This window comes from Canis lupus, chromosome 5 (assembly GCF_003254725.2).
Source record: "Canis lupus dingo isolate Sandy chromosome 5, ASM325472v2, whole genome shotgun sequence".
Taxonomy (NCBI): domain Eukaryota; kingdom Metazoa; phylum Chordata; class Mammalia; order Carnivora; family Canidae; genus Canis; species Canis lupus.
Window position 1 is genome coordinate 45,746,168 of NC_064247.1, and position 22,997 is coordinate 45,769,164.

The 22,997-nt window shown below is 39.6% G+C and overlaps 1 protein-coding gene across 1 annotated transcript in view; it reads right to left on the reverse strand.

The window, feature by feature from the left end:
• CACHD1 (cache domain containing 1) overlaps positions 1-22,997 on the reverse strand; it is a 200,450-nt gene that overhangs the window by 85,629 nt on the left and 91,824 nt on the right. Inside the window, exon 3 of the mRNA XM_035717022.2 lies at positions 10,671-10,819. Within this exon, the coding sequence (XP_035572915.2) occupies positions 10,671-10,819 (149 nt within the window). The remainder of the gene's footprint in view (positions 1-10,670; positions 10,820-22,997) is intronic.

Below are 22,997 nucleotides of genomic sequence, written 5' to 3' on the forward strand. Positions count from 1 at the left end.
AACTAAACTATGTATTAGCACAACATTAAAACTGTACATTTCAACTTGGCCTTCTCTCCTGAACTGCCATGCATATAATATAGTTGGGGGGGGGTGGAGGGTGGAATTTGAGGGAGGAAAATAAAATGATGCTATAGGCTAATCTCAACTTGTCAAACACCTCCCCAGAAGGATCTGCATGAACTTGAAGTCAAAATCAGCAATGTTCATACTGAATTCTTCTTCCTCTTAAAAACCTTTTTTTGCTGGGGTGCCTAGCTGGCCTAGTTGGTAGAGCATGTTACTCTTGATCTCAGGGTTCTGAGTTTAAGTCCCACACTGGGCATAGAGCCTGCTTTGGGGGGAAAAAAAAATCTTCCTTTGCTTTTCACATTTTAATTAACAGATTTGTATCCTCTGAGATGCTTGATTTAAAATTTTAAAAATTTAAAATATTTCTCCCCACCCAAATCTCCAATTAAATCTAGTTGGCAGATTTTATATACTCCGTGTCTAGGAGCTACATACATTCTACGTAACCCACCAACAACCGAGACAGCCTTTACTCCCCTGCAATCCTTCCTTGCAGTGCCATTCCCTTTCTCCTGGATTATTACGATGCTCCAATTTGACAAGCAACTTGCCTCTCCACCTCAACTTATTCCTCCTTTGCCAACTAATTAATTTGCCCAAATCCCAGACTGACCACAGCCTTTCTTTAAAACCTACTGTTCATGCAGGAAAAAACTGTCTAGCTGTCCAAGAATTTTGAGCCACACACAGTACATCTCTTCTCTAACATTCCAGCTCTACCTTCCACTTCTGCATGCTCAATGCTTTATGATGCTTCCTCTTTGCCATCTGAAGCATTCTTCCATAGATCTACCTGCAGGAATTCCACTCTCCGGACCCGAACTACCATTTCTCTACCAAGACTGAGTGCTCAAAAGCCTCCATTCATAATCACCTTTTCTTCTAAAGGAGACTTTGGATTTTTCATGGCACTTGATAGAGTCTGCTTAGCTTAACTCTAGCATCCTATAATCTCCTGAAAGTAGAGACTGTTTTATTCATCTTTTACCTATCAGACAGTATCTAGTACAATGTCTTGCACATGAACTGCCTTGAATAGGATCCAGACAAGTTGAAAATGATATACATAGGTATTTGGAAATTTCATGCTTTCAAATTTACCCTGCATATAATCAATTATTCATATTATAATTATTCATATACATTAATACTACATTAATGATTAAATCTAATAACCGAGATAACTAAGTCAACATCAACTTATATTTCCTATCAGAGCTTCTGACAATGAAATAACACTAAAAAGACAATTATAAATGGGCATAAAGGTACTTGAATTTCTGTCAAGAGGTAAAGTAGCTCAATAGTTCTGTTACCATCATCACTACCAATACTCAAAAATGAAAGACAAAATCAGATTTGCTATCATGCACTAATTCCTTCGGTAGATATTTAATGGGGACCTGTTCAAGCAAGACGTTGAATCCAATCAGGTCCCTAAATTCAAACGTAACTAAGAAGAAAGACGAGAGAGCACACATAGTACAAATAGGACTTAGAACCTGGTATCAACATTCTCAGTTACTTAGAATCAACCTCAGCCATGTTTGGCTCCTCCCTCTTCTAACACCCAAAATAGTGGGTTGCCCATAGTCACGTTCATGCCCTACTTGCTCCTTCTCTACTTAAATGGAATCAGACTAGGTCTTCTAGCTGTTACGTGGTTGACAGGGAAAAATCCCCTTAAAGGGGATCTTCATTTCAATCCCTTTCTCAAAAATCTTTAATTCTCTCATTCAACCAAACATTATTTATTGAATGTCTACTGTGTATCAGACAGTAAAGATAAAGAAGCACAGGAAGACTTGTCCTTGGCTTCACTTACAGTGCCTAAAGTCTCTTGAATAAAGTACAATTCCTCAGTTCAGCATTTGAGGGTCTCTGGTTTCTGAAATTAACCAACTTCTCAGATGCCCCTTCCATCATTTGTTCCAAAACAATGTATTCTTCAATGCTCGTGGCCATTTCTACCTACAGGATTTTCTTCATATGGACCTTTCTCTCCTGGAAAGCTCTTCCTATTCTTGTAGGTCCAAATCCTTTTTTTAACTTCAGTACTCAGCTGAAATGCTTCTTCCATAAACCATTCCCCAATTTTTATTTTTTATTTTTTTTTAAATGAATGAGAGGTACCTGGGTGGCTCAGTCAGTTCAGGGTCTCACTTTGGCTCAGGACATGATGCCAGGGTCCTGGGATTGAGCACCACGTCCAGCTCTCTGCTCAGCAGGGAGTCTACTTCTCCCTCTCCCACACCCGCCTGCTTGTGCTTTCTCTCCTTCTCTCAAATAAATAAATAAATAAAATCTTAAAAATAAGTAAATAATTTAATGAATGAATAACCTCTGTAGGCCTTGCTACATAATACCATCTTTTTCCCCACTAGGTAGCTCTCAAAAAGATGAGGGTAAATTCTCTCATAAAATCTAGAATTTACAAATTTGGGCAGTAGGAAAAGTTGCCTATAACGGCAAATGGCACCAGTTAAAAACAAACTTTCTAAGGAGGCTGAGGGAAATGGACCTTGAAGGCTACATCTCTAGAGTACAGTTCAAACTGCTCTTTTCATAGCTGAGCAAACTGTGGACCAAGAAGATCGGGTGAACTTCCTAGGATCACATGGCCAAATAGCAAAGCAAAGGTCCATTTGGCTCTAGGACTATTCTGCAATGATATAACCTGCATCACAACTGTCCTTAAACCCAAAGGAAAACAGTCTTCACTGCTTATTTCTTTTCCATGAGGGTCAAGAATGAAACGATTTTAAAAATTAAAAATTTCAAAAGAGGCTTGCCTCCTTTTCAAAATGAAAGAAGGCTCATGTCTGAGTTCAGCTTTTAAACAAACAAACAAACAAACAAACAAACAAAGGCAAACACAAACTTTGACCTGAAGCTAGCAAGTCCCTAAAGAATCCAGTTTAGGAATTTGAACATTATGGGTCAGCATGTTAACCATCAAAATTAAAATTAAAAACAACTCTCTAAGTAACTTATTTCTGGCTCCTGTGGTGTCAAGAATACTAGAAACTTAATATGTGAACACAGAAATTTGCACATGTAAATCATACCACAAGATATACAACCCAACCTACATGGAAAAAGACTTACTCAGCTGCCTGCACTCCTTTCCAGGCAGCTATTAACATGAACATTAACTTTTTAAGAGAAGCGGTCTAGTAGAACACAGCATAAAGTTTGAAGAGTGATAATCTGGCATCCTCCAATCTAAATGTGAGTGTTAATAAAAATATAACTTCAGTAGTAGGTTTTGCCGCTGTTTTCTATCCTTTCTCTAAGAGTGTGTGATGGTGAATTTTATGTGTCAATTTGGCTGGCCAAGGTATACCCAGATATTTGGTCAGCCATTATTCTGGAGGTTTCTGTGAAGGGATTTTTGGGATGAGATCAACATTTAAGTCAGTGGACTCGTGGGTCCAATTAGTTGAAGGCCCTAATAGAATAAAGACTGACCTCCCCACACAAGAAAGAATTGTCAGCAGACAAACTACAACTCTTCCTGGGCTTCCAGACTGCTGGGCTACCCTACAGATTTTGGATTTGTTCTGCATCATCACATGAGCCAATTCTTTAAAATAAATCTCCTTCTCCTTCACTTTCACAGAGCTCCCCCTCCTATTGGTTCTGTTTCTCTGGAGAACCCTGACTAACACAGGGTTCTAACAGTGGTTATTCATGAAAAATGCCATCCGGAGCCTTACATCAGAACCTATGCTGGTTGCTTTGTCTATAGCACAATACCAACAAATAGGTTTTGTGCTAAGGCCTAACTCTTAAATCATATTGTTCTACTGGGTGGCAGCCAAATGCATTACATTTGGGTTCTCAGGAAATGAGAGGAGTCCTCCCCACCTTCCCCAGCGACTACATCAATCTCAGTAGATGCTCCATCTCAAAGAGCTCCTTGAAAAATAGCAGGAATCTAATCTGACAACGTTTCACAGAGTTTCTTCTGTGAAGTCAGTGAAGCTTTTTAAGTCTGCCCTGATGGGTAGAAGAGAATTCTCTATAGAGCTGAAGTCTAGCCTCAGGTGGCTGGCTTCTGAGGGGGTTGAAAACAATTGCTTACTTACTCCAGCTCCACCAGAGTGTCACTTTGCTCATCCTAAACCTGGTCTAGATGCCTTCAATTCCCACCACAATGAACCAATTCACAAGCATAAACTGAGTAAGGACAACAGCTCTGAACCCTATCTTGGAGCCACAGATGAAAATAAAAATCTAAGTGTATCTTCCCAGCATTTTCTTTTTTTTTTTTTTAACATTTATTTATTCATTTATTTATGATAGACAGAGAGAGAGAGAGAGAGGCAGAGACACAGGAGGAGGGAGAAGCAGGCTCTATGCAGGGAGCCTGACGTGGGACTCGATCCCAGGACTCCAGGATCGCGCCCTGGGCCAAAGGCAGGCGCCAAACCGCTGAGCCACCCAGGGATCCCCCAGCATTTTCTTCCTAGTTTATTGTCACATTGTTCCCTCCTTAAAAAAAGGAAAAAAAAAAAAAGAAAAGAAAAGAAAAGAAAAGAAAAGAAAAAAAAGACATAAAAATAAAAATAAAAAAATAAGAATGCCACCAGGAGGCAGGAATACCTCCAGAAGAGACTGAAGAAGGGAGGAGAGAAGTGGATTAAAAGACGTGGAAGATAAATTATTGATTGGTTTGTATAAAAGCCAAGGGTTAGTGAGCCCTGCTGAGTAAGCAATAGGTTCAGAGGTGCTCAACAGAACCCTATCTCTGTAGCAAGCCAGGTATTGGACAGATGTTCTTAATGTTATACATGGAGGAGCTGTATTCTTTAAACTTGACAGAGTAAGTATGGACATTTTGTTAAGTCAAACTTATTAGTATTATACAGTCCTCTTAGACCAGGAGTTTCAAACTCACACATTGGTGTGGGCCAAGCAGGTGATCAAAGTCAGGGGAACAGGTTGGTTGGGTGTAATCCACAGGGACTAGTGGTTAAGTCACTGTGTGCAAGGGAGAATGTGGGTCCTGCCCTCAAAGGGGATCAATGCTTCATGCAAGCTGATTGCTGCCCAGTTAGAATATGGACCTACTATTGCCAGATCTTCTGATTTTAAAGACAGAAACTTGGATTTTTAAAATGTGTAATCTCCCAAAATTTAAATGTTGGCAAGAGATTTAAAAACTTATAAATTTAAAAACCTTTAAAACATCTTGTGGGGCCAAGATAAACACATCTGTAGCTCAGATATAGTTCCTGAGCATAATTCTCTGTGTCTTTGTACTCATCGTGGAAGAGTTCAGTCTCTCATGCGCCCTCATCGGCGACCCAACATGAAACAAGGGGAGCTGTTAATTATATGAGTAAATGAACTGGTTCTCAAAATTAATGTTATTTTAAGTGATAGCCCTGAAAATGAGTTTGTCTTAGATTAAGCTGTAATCGAATTTTTTTTCCATCTTAGAGGAGGTTAATTCTTCAGATCATTCCTTCAGCAAACATTGACAAAGTACGTAATCTCCATGCAGGGCCTTGTACAAAATAATGAACTTGTAGGACTCTCGAGTAGGAAAGAGTTGAATGGTCTGAGAAGTATCAAAATCATTTGAAAAATCAATTTTCTGCTGCTCTGCAGGTTCTATCGTTGTCATCATAGTATAAATCTTCAGAATCTATAATGGGACTATTTATTTATTTATTTATTTATTTATTTATTAATTAATGGGACATTTTAAAGCCCTTCTCTCTTCAGAACTGGGCATTTTATTGAAATATGCATTATCAACCTTTGTGAGAAAAAAATAAATGAATTATAAATCAGTAAAAATGAAATTCTAGGCTTGAAACAGCAACTGAGTATTAGCCATTGGTAAAATTAGTTGTAAAAATATTGTCCTAGGACTAACTCATCTTTGATGCCGTTAGAGAAGCAGCAAGGTCTATAGGCCATAGACAGGCACTTAAAATGTTAGTAACAAACAGCTTGAGCGCGAGTAGGCCAGTGCTAGGTGTAAAACATGTTTACCGAGCTCAGATGTTTAAGAATGGATAAGATCCAGATCTAAGAGTGGAGGTACCCTATCTCAAGTTAATTGCTTGTATTTCATATAATGGCAGTATTAATACGGATTTCCATGTGGCTAGATACATGCCATGGGCATCAAGAGTCTGCCTTAGAAAACTGTAAAATCTCACAATTCGGAAGGATTTTAGCAATGATCTTGAGCCCATTTTTCATTAACTTTAATCATTACCTTCTATTACCTTTAAGATTTTAATCACATTCACTTAATATTTTCATTTAGGTTAACTCAATTTTTAAGCACATATATTTTAAAAAGAAATTTTGTTATTGCCCTAAGAGAAAAAAAAAGTATATCTCCTGACATAGAGGATAACATCCACAGGTATCAAATAAAGAAGCTACAATCTAAAAACAGCTCCCTACAGTGACCCTGTAAGGTATGTACTATCCTTATTTCTCAGCTCACTGATGAGGACATTGAGGCTCAGAATGAAGTGACTCTCCAGGGTCAACTTATGAGTGAAAGAGGTAAAATTCAGAACCAAATCTGCCTACCAATAACAAAATTGTTCTTAGTTATGTCCTCAAATTGCTTCCCAAGCCTGGGAGTTCTTCCTTTCTGCACTTAACTCCAACATGAACTCAGAGATTCAAAAGGTAGACGTTTTTGGAGGGATTGGAATATACACTAAAAATGTGTTCAGTAAGATACCAAAACAGAAAGCGTTGAGAAAAGCATTGTATAAAGGACTGTAACAAAGGCAGCGAAGGATTCTCATCCTGGCTCACCCCCAAAACTATTAGCTCTTTCCATTTTTGAATTTTCATAAAAAAGGTGAGATAGAGTCTCATAATTCTATAAAGTGTTTGTGTTCAGCCAATTGCTACAAAAACATCAGCTACAAAATTCCTAAACAGGTGTCCCTGGTCAGTGAGCTCATCACGAGCCAGGAAGACTCTAAGAGAAGGGTAGTTACACCTTGCCGCTCCCTGTTGCCAACAGTTTTTATCAGTTATCTCTTTAATATGCCACCAGAGGAAACTTGTTTTTTACTCATCTGTAAATCTTCTGATTACCCAGCTTCATCGTCAGAACTGCCCTGGTTTTATGAGCTTCACTCTAAATGGAGGTTGGTTCTGTCAACAATGCCTAGTGAGGAGATAAGATTGCATTGCATCTCTACAGTGTCTCTATGCAACATTCAGTACCAACCACCTACTAACCTGCTTACTCAGCATGTATCCTACTAGGAGGACAACTGAAGTCTCTTGGATAATAAACTGAATTCTCATTTCTAAATGAGAAATTCTGGGAGGGAAGACACTACACTTTATGTTATACTATATTCACCAAAAGGTAGACCATTCAATTTTGCCAAATACCTGCATGGCCTGCATCTCTGACCTCAATCCTTATCTCAGTATATTCAAAATGGAAATCGAGGTCTTACCCCAAAAAACACTTTGATGTGAGTCCTCTCAAACTTTTAGAGTGTGTGTGCACACGTGCGTGTGTAGGTATGTATGGCCATTTTCACAAGTCAGCAAATACTCTTCTTTTATAGTCTGGCTGTATCTTATCATCTCATGTTTATGGATGTGATACAATCTCCTTGACTAATTCCCTATTATTAGAAATTTAAGGTAATGACAACATTTTCTATTCTAAATGGCACTGCCATGACTTTCTTTACAAGCTTCTCTTTATAAACGTGTCTTATTATTTTATTGTGATATTCCCCCAAATGATCAGATCAAATAACATATATGCTTCTAAAGTTCACAGAATCTTTTGTGATGCCAACCACCTGGTACATTTCTCTGCTTTGAAGAACTATAGTACCTCTGTGTCATATTTTGCACTATTATGTTCAGTATTTGCCTTCCATCCTCAAAGTTTGAATTTGTTGAGAGTAGATGTCCCCTTAACTCATTTTTTTTTTTTTTTAAGATTTATTTATTCATGAGACACACACAGAGAGAGAGGCAGAGACACAGGCAGGGAGAGAAGCAGGCTCCATGCAGGGAGCCCAATGCGGGACTCGATCCCGGGTCTCCAGGATCACACCCTGGGCGGAAGGTGGCGCGAAACTGCTGAGCCCCTGGGGCTGCCCTACTCAATTCAGATTTTGACAAGAAGTAATTAAATACAATCTAGATGCTGGGGTAAAAATGGATGAGGTGTAATCCCTGCCCAGAACAGCAGGGGAGGCAGAGTCACCACCAACAACCCCTGATACATTAAGTTCTACACCAAAATAGAGAAGTTTTAAACTTCTTGTGGGAACAGAGATGAGGGAGCACTGAATCCCTCCGGGGATAAAGGGAAAGAAGGGGGAGGGTGGGTATTAGGAAGCTATGGAAGAGAGGCAAATTGTTGAGTTATTTCTTGAAACATTAATAGAAATTCACAAGGTGGATCAGTAATGGGATGAAGACATACAGGATAGATTTTCAAGTACAGGCAATTCAAGATTGTTGTTTCAACTAGAGCAACAGTTCCACTTATGAATTTATGGAAACCTATCTTCTACGGCAGGGGTTTTCACCCTCTGCGCTACTGACATTGTGAACCAGTAACCATTGGGGGGGGGGGGTCTGTCCTGTGCACCCCAGGATGTGGCATGGCATCCCTAACCTCTCCTCACTAGATGCCAGTAACAACTCTTCCTACCTCCCAATTAGGACAGTTGAAAGTATTTCCAGACATTGCCAAATGTCCAAGGGAACGGGGATAAGGTGGAAATCACCCCCTGTTGAGAACCACTGTTTTAAGCATACTTCTAGCTCTAAGGATTTCTCCTAATGTGGGATCCCTGGGTGGCGCAGCGGTTTGGCGCCTGCCTTTGGCCCAGGGCGTGATCCTGGAGACCCGGGATCGAATCCCACGTCGGGCTCCTGGTGCATGGAGCCTGCTTCTCCCTCTGCCTGTGTCTCTGCCTCTCTCTCTCTGTGTGACTATCATAAATAAATAAATAAAATCTTTAAAAAAAAAAAAAAGGATTTCTCCTAATGTATCTATCTACACACACACACACACACACACACACAAGCTCTTCTCCTTGTTCTGAAAACAGTTTTTTCTTTGGTTCAAAACCCAACTAGGCCTTCATTCTCTTTTTAGGTAAGAGAGAAATTGTCAAAAATGTTAAGTTACTGATGCCCCAACTACAAAAAAAAAAAAAGACATCTTCTTTGATTACATCTAGTAAAAAATGAGATGGTCACTATGATAGGGAGGTGTGTGTATATGTATATACACACACTTGTATGTTTGTATACATACACTCTTATATGTATATACATATACACACATATACATTAGGGTTAATATTTTTTCAGAAAATTACAAAGTATTTTTCACATGTGATCTCACTAAATGCTCACAACACCCTGTGAACTATTTATTATTGTTCCCACTCTAGAGATGAAGACAGAGTGGCTAAATCATCAAATATTCAAGACCACGTGAGTATCAGGGAGGATGCCTATCCAGATAGGCTCATTCTACACTGTATCCATTTTTCGCATTTAGTTAGTTAACAACTAGGAGGAGCTTCTTTAGGCTGCTGATAGAGTAAACCAGGAAGAAAGGCTCATCGTAGTGTCACACAGAGAATAAAAGACCTTAAGGATGCCCTGCTATTTACACAGCCCACCAAGAAACTATAGTAAGTTAAAAAAAAAAAAAAATGCTTCTGGGAGCAAAACATTTAACCACTAAACACTATGTTGCATCCATCCTGTGCAAGGCTTTAAGAGCACTTACCGTGCAAAAAGAGGAGTAATACATACTAATTATGAGAACATTGACACTCAGTTTTTAAAAGTACGTTAACAGCTTTTAGTTACTCAAAATAGTCCTAGAAAATTGGTATAGTAAAGTGTATTATCCACCGATAGAAAAATGCACAAAAATAAGGTCACTGAGCCTGTTTCAAGACTAAGTAAAAATTAAGTTCTTAAAAAAAAAAAATAAGTTCTTTGTACCTTGAGGGAAGTATTCTTTCCACTACCAACAATTTCCAGCATCACATGACCCTACACCCTCCAGATATACATATCACTAGGCTAATAAATAAAAAAAAGCCTTAACTATGCAGATACTGATGCTGTTGCAGTATTATCTGAAGCCGTATTTCCCAGTAGTGTAGTTGCTATCTTTAAAACTACCAAGCATGAAGTGGGAATTTTTACTACTCTCTCCAAAGACAAAATGCGCTCCCTTAAATTAGGCAAACTGCCAGAATCAGTGAGACTATTTTATTCATGACCCACTAGTTGAAACATGACAAAATGTTCACAATTTTCTTAGCTTAACTTAACTTTGCACTCAACTAATATCTGATACTTTCGAACCTGGATGCTGACCTTGACAAAAGTGAGTGGGGAGGGCCTAGGAATTTCCTAGATATAGAATGTTGAGTTCCACTTCTTGAAAAATTACTTGTCTATGTAAAGACAAAGGGCTTATTTAAGATAGAAGTACCATACACTTTGCAATAAACAAGCAAAGGCATCTGAATATGAATGGAAAGCAACTCAGTTCCTAGTTTAAACAACGAGAAAAAATATTTTTCAAGCCTTACTCCATCATGGAAGGTGGGATAGTACAGCAGTCTTGAATCGCAGTTAGAGGAGAGGTTAGGTGAGCCGTATAGGAAGCTTCTACAACTTGCTTGTTCCGGTTGACCACATCCAAATAACGGTTGAACTTCTCTCGGATTTTTTTGGCTAGCTGGGAGACAAACAGTAAGCAAAATAAATCAAAAGTCCACCACAATAACCCATCGTGTTTTTTTCTAACAGCTCATTAATCTGTATCACAGGCTGCATGTATTAAAAACCTCAGGTGAAACACACAACATACACCCAAAGCTCATTCTACTGTGTGAGTTGAGATAAAAACTGCAAAATGCCCAGGATAGTCAGACAACAATAAAACGGTATCTGCGGTCTCTTAATAGCTAATGATGCATTAAGAACTTCTCACATGTATGAATAATACTGATCCATAAAATGCCTTGCCAGATAAAGAAAAACAGAGTCTATTGATATTATTGTCAGCAGGATGGCAACAGGGCTTACAAAGCAACAATAGTCATTGTAAGAAAACAACTCACTATTTATGGTTCTGGATTCACATAGATTTTCAAGGGAAAAATACACGAAGAAGGGAAATGAGATCCAGAATCTTCTGCTACACAACTCCAGGCAGGGGGCACCATCACAGACCTCCACGTGAATGGCAAATCCCTGGCCTTGTACAATATAGACATCCACATAAAGCAAAATATGTAGTTAAAAATATACTCATGTTTGGTCTGTTACACCTTTAAGATGGACAAATGTCTTTCTTAACTGCTGCAAACAGAACACTTCATCATAATTTACTTTCATGTGGGAATAACAAAAGCAAATTGATAAGCACACTGCTTTTTCCTCCATTGTTGCCATCAAATATCACAGCTTAATTACAGATCTCCAAGGAAAACAGTGTTGTTTTTCTTTCCCTTAAACAAAATGTTACCCAAATGAAATGACTGATAGAATTATAGCTAATTGGTTTTGTAGAGCTATTCATTATCAGTACACTAGAGGAGAACTAATCATCTCCTCTGGGCCATGCAACTCACACGATCCAATAGCTCACAGGCTGAGAACATGAAGCCAAAGTGGGTTATCTTCATTTGTTATTTTCAAGACAACTCCAAAATCTGATTTTGTTTGTTCCCATTGATGTTTGGGAGTTTTCAGAGTTTCACTTAAATAACTGAGGTTCTCAGCCTTCCTAAACAACACACAAACCATGAAGTTTAGAAAAATTTCTGGACATAGCAAGAGTATCAGAGTAACATTTAATTTGATAAAATGTTGTCCAAATTTGTTTTAGCATTTTCAGAGGAGGAACTGTGTGCCCTTCAAATTAACAAATCCACCTGCAATTCCAATCCCTGAACTAGAATTTATTATTTTTTAAAAATCATAGTGTTTTTCTCACTGAGGTCTTTACAATAAAATGTATAGACACAGTTTCCCATCTTAATTTAGACCGCTGATGATTTTGTAACCACTGGCCCTCCCCCTATCGCCACAGACATTTGTCAAAGTTTGGAGACAATTCTGGTTATTTAAAATTTGGTAAAAAGTACAACTGACATCTGATAGGTGGAGGCCAGGATGGTAAATAAAAATGTGCTCGGGAAATAGGCTGTATTTTTTAAACAGAAGTTTGCACTTATGTAACAATCCCTTTTTCCTGGATTCTTACATTCAATGGATAGTTGAGAATGAGAGTAACAGGTCCAGCTTAAAAACCTAAAGTATATTGTCATAGTGCCCTGCATTCCCTCTGTTGCATAACACACATTATGTTTTAATGCTGTTATCTATTTAATGTCTGTTACCCCCCTAGACTGGATGCTCTGTAAGGGCAGGTACTCCATATGTTGTTGTTCATTCCTAGATCTTCAGCACCTGCCTGGCACTGCAGGCAGATAATATTTAATGAATTAATAAAATGGGGGGGGAAACACCTCACCCCAGAGACTCTTGGTCTAAGGATCTTTTGGTCTAAGGATCAACATCCTCTTTAAAAATGTGGAATACTTATTTAAACACAACAACATGTATTCTAGAAAGTCCATCAAGAAGAGCAAGTTCTATCTTTTCTCCTTAGGTTTTAGTATATGTGCTGCCGAAGCGAGCACTCTCCTTAGGTTTTGAAGTAATAAATATCATTAGTTTTCTACCTGTAATATCAAGAGTATAGCCCTTCCTTGCTCTTGGGAACAAATGTTCTGTAACAGTATAAAGATAAAATATAAAAAATAAAAAATAAAAAATAAAGATAAAATATGCTTGAAATAACTGAAATTCTAAGTAATAGCTTTACAAACTCACTTCAAAATGAAAATGGAATTTGCAACCATTTGTCTCTCTCTCTCTCACATGAATAAACACACAAAAACATCTGAGAAATACCCAGTGTTTCTTTTATACATTTGGAGAATTCTAACTTAAAGTCAGAATCTAGTTAATCATGATATTCTAATTTTGCTCACTGTCCATTTCTGTATGAGCTAAGAATGATTCTTACATTTTTAAATGTCTTATTTTAAAAGGTATTTTTGTGGTTCTAATAACTACAGGAAAGTCAAATTTCATTGTTTATAAAGTTTTACTGAAACAGTCATTGGTTTACCTAATTGTTGATGGTTGCTTTCATTCTGCAGTGATAGTGTTAAGTAGTTGCAAGAGACTATATGGCTTATTTTGCTATAGGTAGAAGTAAGAAGCCCTAACATGTCCCAAAATAGAGCCATAATCGAGTAGTTTTATAAAAATTTGCTGCAATTTTTTTTTTTAACACTCCCTCCATCCTGACAAATGGGGTCTGTGTTCCCTCTCCACCCATTCCTTCAATCTGAGAAGGGTTATGATGGCTTCTACCAGTCAACTACAGAGAAACTGACACTATGTAACTTCTGAGGCTAGGTCATAAAGGGCCATGCAGTTTTCACAGGTCTCTCTTGGAATGCTCTCAGCTACCACACTGAATGAAGTCCAAGACACATGGAGAAGCCACAGCTAAATGCTTGGTTGGCAACTCCAGCTGCTCAAGTCTTCGAGTCATCTCAACCCAGATTCTTAGTAGGCATCACGAAGCCTCCAGATAAGTCTCCCCTGAAGAAGTCCCAGACATCCTGGAATGGAAATAAGCCATCCTTGCTAAGCCTGGCCTGAGCTCCTGACCCGTAGAATACGCAAGCACGAAGAAATTATTGTTTATGCCACTGAGTTTGGGGTATTTTCTTTATGCATCAATAAGTAACTCGAACAACCAAGATAGGATGAATTCCAACCCTAGATAAACATATTGAAGCTGCGTTATTCAAAGCTGCTCAGATCTAGGTACTACCATCTACATCATCAGAATTTATCAAAACTGTAGCCTGTGGATCGGAAACCTGTTGTGAAGACATCTCAAGGTTCTTCACAAAATTATAATAGTTATTATATAGTGGTGCTTATTGCATGCTACACATTTAAAAATATGATAAATCACACAATCTGACGAAACTCCCATCAATATAATTAGCCAAGGCAGAGCCAGGGCATAAAGCCCCCCGTTACTGAGCTGAGAGTTGAACTAAGGGGTTCCCTGAAGGGGGAGAGGGGAGGACAGGAGTTGAGCCAGGCCAGAAGTAGCAGGCCGGAGCAAGCTGGCCACATCTGCCTTCAGCCTCCTAGTTAGGACAGGTCTCGAGCTGCGATGTTCATCACTGGAGGCAGCGACCTGCATACAGAACCCAGACACACATGACAATTAACAGAAGGTCTCAAATGCCAGATCCTTCCACTCTGGATTCACACCTCTCAGTCGGAAACTCCTGTCTTTCATGTAATGATATCTCATCTTGTCTTATTAAAAGAATATATAATAGCCAACATTTGTTGAATTTTAACTACGTGCAAGGCACTGTTCTAAGCACTTCACAAACATATTAATTTAATCTTTCAAAGAACCCTGTAAGGTACACATTTCCATTCCTCCCCCATCCCTCCACCCCCACCCCCGCACACCCCCCATCCCCTCTGCCCCCCACCAAAACAGACACTAAATAAAGGTTTGGCAACTTGCTCAAAGTTACAAAGATAGTAAGTGGTAGAGCTGACACCCAAACCCAGTAGTATTCTAACTTCAGAGCCTCAGCTTCAACCTCTATGCAATATTGTTTCTCCCTGTAAGAAACACAGCCCAACAATTCCCTCCTCCCATTTCTTTTCAAACCCATCTTAACAAATGCTGTGAAATTCTTGGCAGAGTACCATAAGCCACACACAGTCTCATTACTTTATAATAATTAGACTTCTAAAAATACATTTAGAATTCTACATAATTCCTATGAAAATCAAGGTTTTGAGGAGTTTTAGAATTGAATTCTATCACGGATTTAAAAAAAGAAAAAAAAAAAAAAGGAGGGAGGGGATAGGGCCAAATTTGAAATAATGTATTCTCCAAAAACAATACTCTTGCTGGACTACTGTGGTGTAAGTTACACCAAACTAACTTAAATTGTTCCAATTACTCCAGGGTGTTTAACTTTGCTCATAACCTGGAAAGAGAACAGCATGGATGCACTATTCCTTTAAGTGACTTTCATTAATTTAATGTTCTCCTCTGGATTTTCATTCAATTAATTCATCTGCCATCATAGGGTAATAAGATGCAATTGTAATTCCCATTTTACAAGTGAAGAAACAGGCATGTGGAGGTTAAGAGTCCCTTGATTCCCATGTGGTCCTCTGGCCTCCCTTGACCCCACTGCCTGAGATGACCTCCCCGTGCCCTTCTGACAAGGAATGTGATAGTGATTCACTATGGAAACCTCAACTCCTGCTCCACTGCAGGGTATTTCTCTCTCTCTAAAAGCAATCTCTTTCAGCATGCCAAGCAAATCCAGGTTGCTCGGCGGGCATAACAGAATCTATTAGAGTAAAGATAGCCCACAGAGAGATTAAATTCTGAATGTATCCGCTAAACTGAAGAGGACTGGCTACCAACACAGAACCTTCCAAGAGGCCAGACAGATTCTGGGTCTGTATCCTGCCATGATCCCTGCAGACAGGAGAAAACAAAGGACGTTCTTAACAAAAGCTACAGGTGGACCCACAATCCTCCTCAGTGTAATTAAAAACATTTTTCTTTCCACAGCTCAGCTTTCATCTTTTATCCTTCTTTATCCTCTCCCCTTCATCCCCTAAGGGGTTCCTGAATGCTGATGAGACGACGGGACTAAAACCATCTTGTCATCTTTTGGGTCAATTCTTTGGCTAGCCAACATCCAGCCATGGGTCAAATGATCAGTAGGTAGCACGCCGGTCCCCATGGGAACGGATTCTAATTTGTCATCATCTCCAGTGACAACGTTTCATCACAACATCAATGAATTTCTTTCTTGCTGAATTTCACTTCCCTTAATTTTCCCATAGACATTTCTGCCATTTGCATACTTCCCCAGAGCCCCCTTTTTTAAAGCTCTCTCTACCTTAGCTTTATAGTTCTAAAGACTGGGGGTGGGGCAGACACACAAAAAGGTAAAAGAAAACAAAAATGTAAAGGCAGAGTACACACTTTATTTATGTCTCTTTCCTAAAACTCCGGAAGGAGTTTTGAATGTTAAGGAAAGCTGCATTTAAAATGCGTAACAATGAAGCTGACAGGCACCGACAGGAAAGGTACCCTAGGGGACTGAAGATTCATAGCAAAATTCCTATTGAGTGTAGAAGAGTTTAACATTTGACATTCAAAAACCTTTGTGCTGTGATAAGAATTTAATAGCTGATCCCCTTTCCCTCCAATCCCAGTCTTATTACTCAAGAATTATTATTTCCCCCAGCAGTTTCAAGATTTGGTTATTTAAATGTGACACAAATAATTTTAAGTATATGCAAGCACAAATGCTTACCATCTCTGAACATCACATCACTGCATTCCAAAGTTCAAGTAGAACACATTCTCATGTCTCAGGTTGCACACGGTAAACAGGATATATATACAATGCAGTACCTTTGCTATCTCTTGGTAATTATTTTTAGTAATTATTAACAGTTGCAATATTCTCTAAACAGCTCTCTCAATTATCGGCTAGAAATATTGAGCAACTGACTTCACTAGTCTCAGTTTTCTCATGAGTAAAATAGGAAGACTACCCCCTTTACAGGGGCTTATTGTGCTGTTCAAATGGTGAACATATAAAGCCCAAGAGAAGTACAAGGGATTATTCTTATTGTTCTAGCCCAGTCTCCATACCAGGAAATGCATGTGATAGTGATAGGAAAGTAATGTAAGGTCTAAGTTTTCCAATAACCAAGCCCTAAGTAAGGGAGCGGGCTGCCTGAACATTGACCATTTTGTTAATTTAACTCACCCTCATCCTTCCATCCTGCATAGAAAACCTGGCACAGGGTCGGCAGGGGAAGGAGGGAGCTTTTCTATTTTCCCCTCTTAGGTTAAAAGCAAAATGGCATAAAGGGCTTAAGCTTTGGAGTCAAATAAATTTGAGTTAAATCCAGCTGTCATTTACTAGCTAAAGGAACTAGGCAAATTATTTCTGAGTCTCAACTTTATGATATTAAACTGGAAATAGTAACAGGTGTTTCATGTTGTTTGAAAACTAAAAGGGATGAAGTTTGTGAAGTATTCAAGAGAATAACATACTGTCAGTGCCAAATAAATGGTACTGATTTTTGTGTTACTAGTGCTGTTATTGTTACTATTATTGTAGTTATTATTTGGGGATTTTATGTATTGACACAGGTACTTTGAATGGAGAATCTTGAAGAACATAATTTTTGGCAATTGGACAGGTGGCAGGCTGGATGCGTTAACACTGGACTAAGGACCGTGCTAGAGCTGTCAATGCCTCTTTGAAAGCACTATGTCCTAAAGGTTATGTAGTTACAGTTGCAGGTAACTCAGGATTCATCTGGGATCTTCTCTTTCTAAACTTAAGGATCTGATAAGGACTTTACTCTGGGTTTTTGTTTGTTTTTTGTTTTTGCCATTTTCAAAGCATTTTTACATGACTCATCTTAATGTGTGCCTTCCAACAACCCTGGGAACTGGGCAGAGCAGGTATTCCCTGTCCCATTCCTACACTCAGAAAATCTAGGCTCAGTAGTGGGCCCATACTCCTGTTGAGTGAGTGTAGAAAGTAGAGATCATTTCTTCTAACCCTAGCTCCATTTTCTCTATGTGCTACAAACTCTCCAAATTGCAGGGGGAAAAAAAAAATCAAATCTCCCAGATCAAACTAAGTTCTAAGTTCTACTCGTTCTTTCAGTTCCAGCCCAATTTTTGTCTCTTTGAATCCTCCTCAGACCCTTCCTTTCCAAAATCACCTTGGACTCACCATCTGCACCCCTCATAACCTACTTCATATTGTTCATTTTTCCTATTTAAGGATCCCATTTCCCCCTCCCCCACAAATCAGTAGCATAACAATTAGCATTTATGGATTGCTGGCCATGTGCTGGGCACTTTGAAAGTGCAACTATATATCAAGCCTTTTAATTTTCCCAATAGCTTTTAGTAATTGCTATATGCTCTTTTTAATAGAGGTTCTAATTTGCCCAAGGCCACGCAGCTAATAATTAGAACCCATGTTCTTGAACACTATACTATGTATTTTTATTTAATGCAGTGCCTAGCAGCTAGAAAAGACTTAGAAGTGGTCACCACTGTATTCATCTGTCCTCATACAATATACCATTATTTGCAATATTGGAGAAATCTGCTTCTAGTTCTAGGAAAGGGCAGATAAACCTATGAATACTGCTCCTTTCTGGTTCAAGCCAATCAAACTCTGGACCTGTCTAATTCCCTATCTTGACCTGCCCCCTGGATAGTATCAGCTGCTCTGGCATAAGTCTTGCCTAGAAAAAGAACGCCAGTTCAGGGAAGGTATCCTGATGGCCAATAACCATCATTGTGATGTGGCTGCTCATCAACCACCAGAGTTTGGGCTTTGTGTAATCACTCAGAGAAGAGCTAGGCACAGCAGGCAAGGATACAACACAAAATAAGTGAAGACCTGTAGACAGAATAGGGTCAGTCTGACTTTCCAATGGACCAGAAGCTTCAGGGTTGTCTGACGGATGTGTGGGAATAGCACATCCAGTGGAGAAGCAGGGCAGCTGCTGACAGATGAACTGCAGGTGGACCAGGAAGATTTATGTGCAAGGCTGTCTGGGCTCCAGGGTCACATACCCTGATCCTGTGAGAGGTGGGGCCCCTGTGGCTGAGCTGGGGAGGAGTGCAATGGAAAAAACAGAAGGCAAGTGCTGACATGCCAGAGAACCAGAGGAGGCCGAGCTCTGGGAAACAGTTGAGAGCAGCAGCTTCTCTCTAAGCAAAATGCAGGTTTGCTTTAAAGGCTATAAGGGGTTTGCTTTGGGCAGCAGTTTGTGTTAGGTATTTCAGGAGAGTCATGGAAACACACACCCAAGCCTCCTGAAAGCCAAGGTTATCAACTCAAGGGCTCAACAAGCTCTTGCCCTGGTTTTCACCCCACTCTACCCCTAACAACCAGATCATAACAAAAGAAACAATGGGAAGGGCAGGCTTCAATCCACTTCTTCTCACTTCATTCTGTAATAGGAGCTCCTGAGCTGAGGTTCCTTTAAACCAAAATAAGCAAGTCCTCAGGCCTTCAAAGTTTACAGCCTGTTCCTTCATGAGGAACAAGAAGTTCAGCCTAGTCTTGACCTTAGAAAAATCAAGAGGCTGAGAATTGGGGATTGGGGGGGAGAAGCAGGAACCACAGTACAGAGGCTAACCCCTACCGTTTAACTCACAACTTTCGAGAGAAGTTTGCGTAAGAAATTAATCATGGTGGAAAGGGAGCGAAATATCTTGGGTTTCTGAATTTAGTAATTTTCTGGTGACCCATGAAGAACACAATCATGGAAAAGGAAAGAAAACTCAGGCCCCTCTTACTTTGTAAAACCCATATTTAGAGTACAAATATCTGTGCATAACTTATCAACACCAGGTGTAACTTTAGAAGCATTCCAAGTAACGGGAGGCCATACCACTAGAGAAACTGGGGATAGGCTGAGAGGGCTCTGGGACCCTGCAATTTTCCCCACACCCACTGCAAATGATATCTCATCTCCAACCAATCTGGCAACTTGGGACAGGGCCTGGCACACTGCAGGGACTCAGGAAGTCTTTTCTGTATAAATGAAAGTCAAAACCCCAGCTAACCTCCAGTTACAGGCCATCTGACCAGTGTTTTAGGGTTTCTTGACAGGCCCTTTGAGAGTAGATCGATCAAACACTTGCCAGCAAGTGTCAATTAGCTCAGCAATGAAGTGGAAAGATGACACTGGCAGGGAAACAAAAATCTGCTACCACTAAACACTTCCTTACCCTTGACCTGGCAAGAACTTAGTAAATCCAATTCTTGGGAAGACAATCTTGAAACACAATGGAAAAAAGATGTTTCCATTTCCCCTTTTTGAATATTGACTTAGCTCTCCAATGGAATAGAACATGCCATTTCAGGACTTCATTAATACACAATTCTTCTAATGACCTTAGAGCTCAATACAGTAAGTAGATCTCTCCTAGTCCTCCATTATAAGAAGATAAGTCAGCACAAGACAGAGGCCAACATAAAGTGTACTCCATATTTGGAATAACAAACTCCCACAACATAAATTCCCTTTAAAACTGAGGGGGGGGGGGAATCCCTGGGTGGCGCAGCAGTTTAGCGCCTGCCTTTGGCCCGGGGCTGATCCTGGAGACACAGGATCGAGTCCCACGTCAGGCTACCGGTACATGGAGCCTGCTTCGCCCTCTGCCTATGTCTCTGCCTCTCTCTCTCTCTGTGTGTGACTATCCTAAATAAAAAATAAAAAATTAAAATTAAAAAAAAATAAAACTGAGGAGGGGGGAAATAGTGCAAGAGAAAGCATTCAATTTCTTCAACTGTTGAAGACTGGCCTGGAATATCCATAATCACCTGATTATTGAGTATGGCGTGAAAACCTCAGGAAGGAGAGCACTCTCTCTTGGTCCTACCTTCCAACAGGGAGGCCAGTTTGTAATACACTTCTCTCAATAGATAGAGAAAAGGTACTTCTTCGCTTTAGTTTCAAGATACCCGAGTAGTGACAAAGGAGCCTCTGAGATCTCGGGGCCTTTACAATATAGACATAGAGCTTTAAGTATTGATACAGAGGTAGGAGTTTTGTTTTTGTTTTTGTTTCTTTTTTGCTGTTGTTTTAATTAGGAAACAACCACAACACTCACATAGACCACTTATATGAGGTGCAAAGCCTGGATACTAGAGGGAAATGCTATTAAGATTTGCTAGAAACAAGAAGAAGTAATGTTTCCCATGTGGATTCCAAACCAGAGGAATGAGGATATTTGCTTCAATCACAACAATTTTATTATATCGTTCTCTGAACTATTCTGTGTGTTCCCTTGCCAAACTGCATCTGATATCATTCTCTAACTCACAGTTGGATTTGGGAAGGTCTTCTCATCCCCTATCTGATGACAAGGAGGATTGCAAACAGAAGACCTGGGGCATGCCTGCTCTCTATCGCAGTCTGCGTAGGATTCATTGCTAACACCTTCCTGGTGGTGGTGGTAGTCGGGGTGCCTGACATGGTGTCAGAGGATGTGACAGCGACACTCCTCCAGGAGTTTGCAGAAGAACCAGCATGCACTTTGCAGCATATAAAAGGAAAGCATATAAAAGGACTGCTTAAGCACCAATGAGTGAAAATGCCCACCATCAGCTATTTTAGCATGATCCTGACCTGCCCAGTCTTCCAATATTAAAACAAAGTTGAAATCTTGGTAAGATTTATTTTTTATCAGTGTGTTACTTCATGGGTCCAGACTTTCAAAGGGTTTGGCTAATTCTGAAGCTCTTGATATTAGCAGCAATTAATTCCTTCACGTCCTCACCACAAGTATTTCCTACTGTGCTAAGGAATATATTAGGGATGAGGTGGTCCCTGCTCTTAGAGGAGGCTCACCAGTTTTCAAATACACTCTGAGTTGAGATTCTGTGTATGCATTCTGCCAATGTAGACGATTGGATTGTTTTTCTAGTAGGAGCAGCAGTCTTGTGTGGATTTGGAGAGATCTTGGCTGTTACCTTCTCCCCAGTATTTGAGTACTATCCAACCCAGAGACACTGGAAACGTGGGTATAATGAGCTTAAATTGTTTCCACTTTTAGTGGAATGTTCATTTCTCATGATGCAGTCTTCCTGGCTTATAGAATGAAGACTTCCACTCAGTCCATTCCCTTCTAGTTAGATGCATTTTGAGTAAAAAGCCCATACTTTTCAAGTTTCTGCTTTACGAAAAGACGACATCTGCACACATACAGACTGCAGGGTTATGTGAAATGCTGGAGCAGGGAGAGATGCACAGTGGAGTGGGAGCTTATGTTTCTTTTCCTGCCCTGCTCCAAAGGCTTCATCCTTCAGTACCTGGCTACCAAATACTCTCCAGTGGTGCCTGCCTGCAACACTCCCTTCTCCCTGTCTTTGCTGATAGAGAAACAGTACCTGCACGCCTGCATTTGCTGCATCTCCAACAGTGGGAACACAATGTATAGAAATTAAGAGAATGGGGGAAAAGGATTATTCTGGGTTTTTGCCAAAACAAGGACAAAAAAAAATCTGTAACTAGAATTCATAAGCCTTAAATATTAGTGTGTGATGGTGGTGGGAGAGAAAGATTTCCATTTTCTATTGCCGGGGTAAGAGTACATATAACAAATGTAAACATGAATGTTGGGTTACAGAGACTGTAAATATGTGCACAGAATACAATGCATATCTGTAAACAATAGATACTGCATTTTTTGTGTGTGTTCAAAGAGAGTACATCATATCAAATGTGTGAGTACACAGGAGAGGCGTGTGTGAGTGAGAGAGAGAGCAGGATTATCTCCCCTTATCTCAATATGAGGCACATACATTGGCTAACGTACAGGACACATATGCTTAAAGTCAGCCAGTCTATATTTGGCATCAGAATTAAACTTTTCATGCATGCATACAACCATATTTTAATTTCCAAATATAAACAAGCATATGGAACATATGCTGCATATATATTTTTTCCTTAAAATATAAACAAGATAAATAGTTGAAATTCCAAACTGCTATTTATTAAATAGTGAGATAGGTAGCCATCTGGTTGCTTTCATTCTCCTGAGCCATCTTGCTCCCCGCCCCTCCCCCAGGCAAGCTGGCTGAGCAGTTCCTGATTATTAATCAGTAACATTGACAATAATCAGAAATACTGATTATTGGCTTGTCAGAAATACTGATTATTGTCAAAGCTTCATACTGAGAGAGAACCTAGGAGTCCTG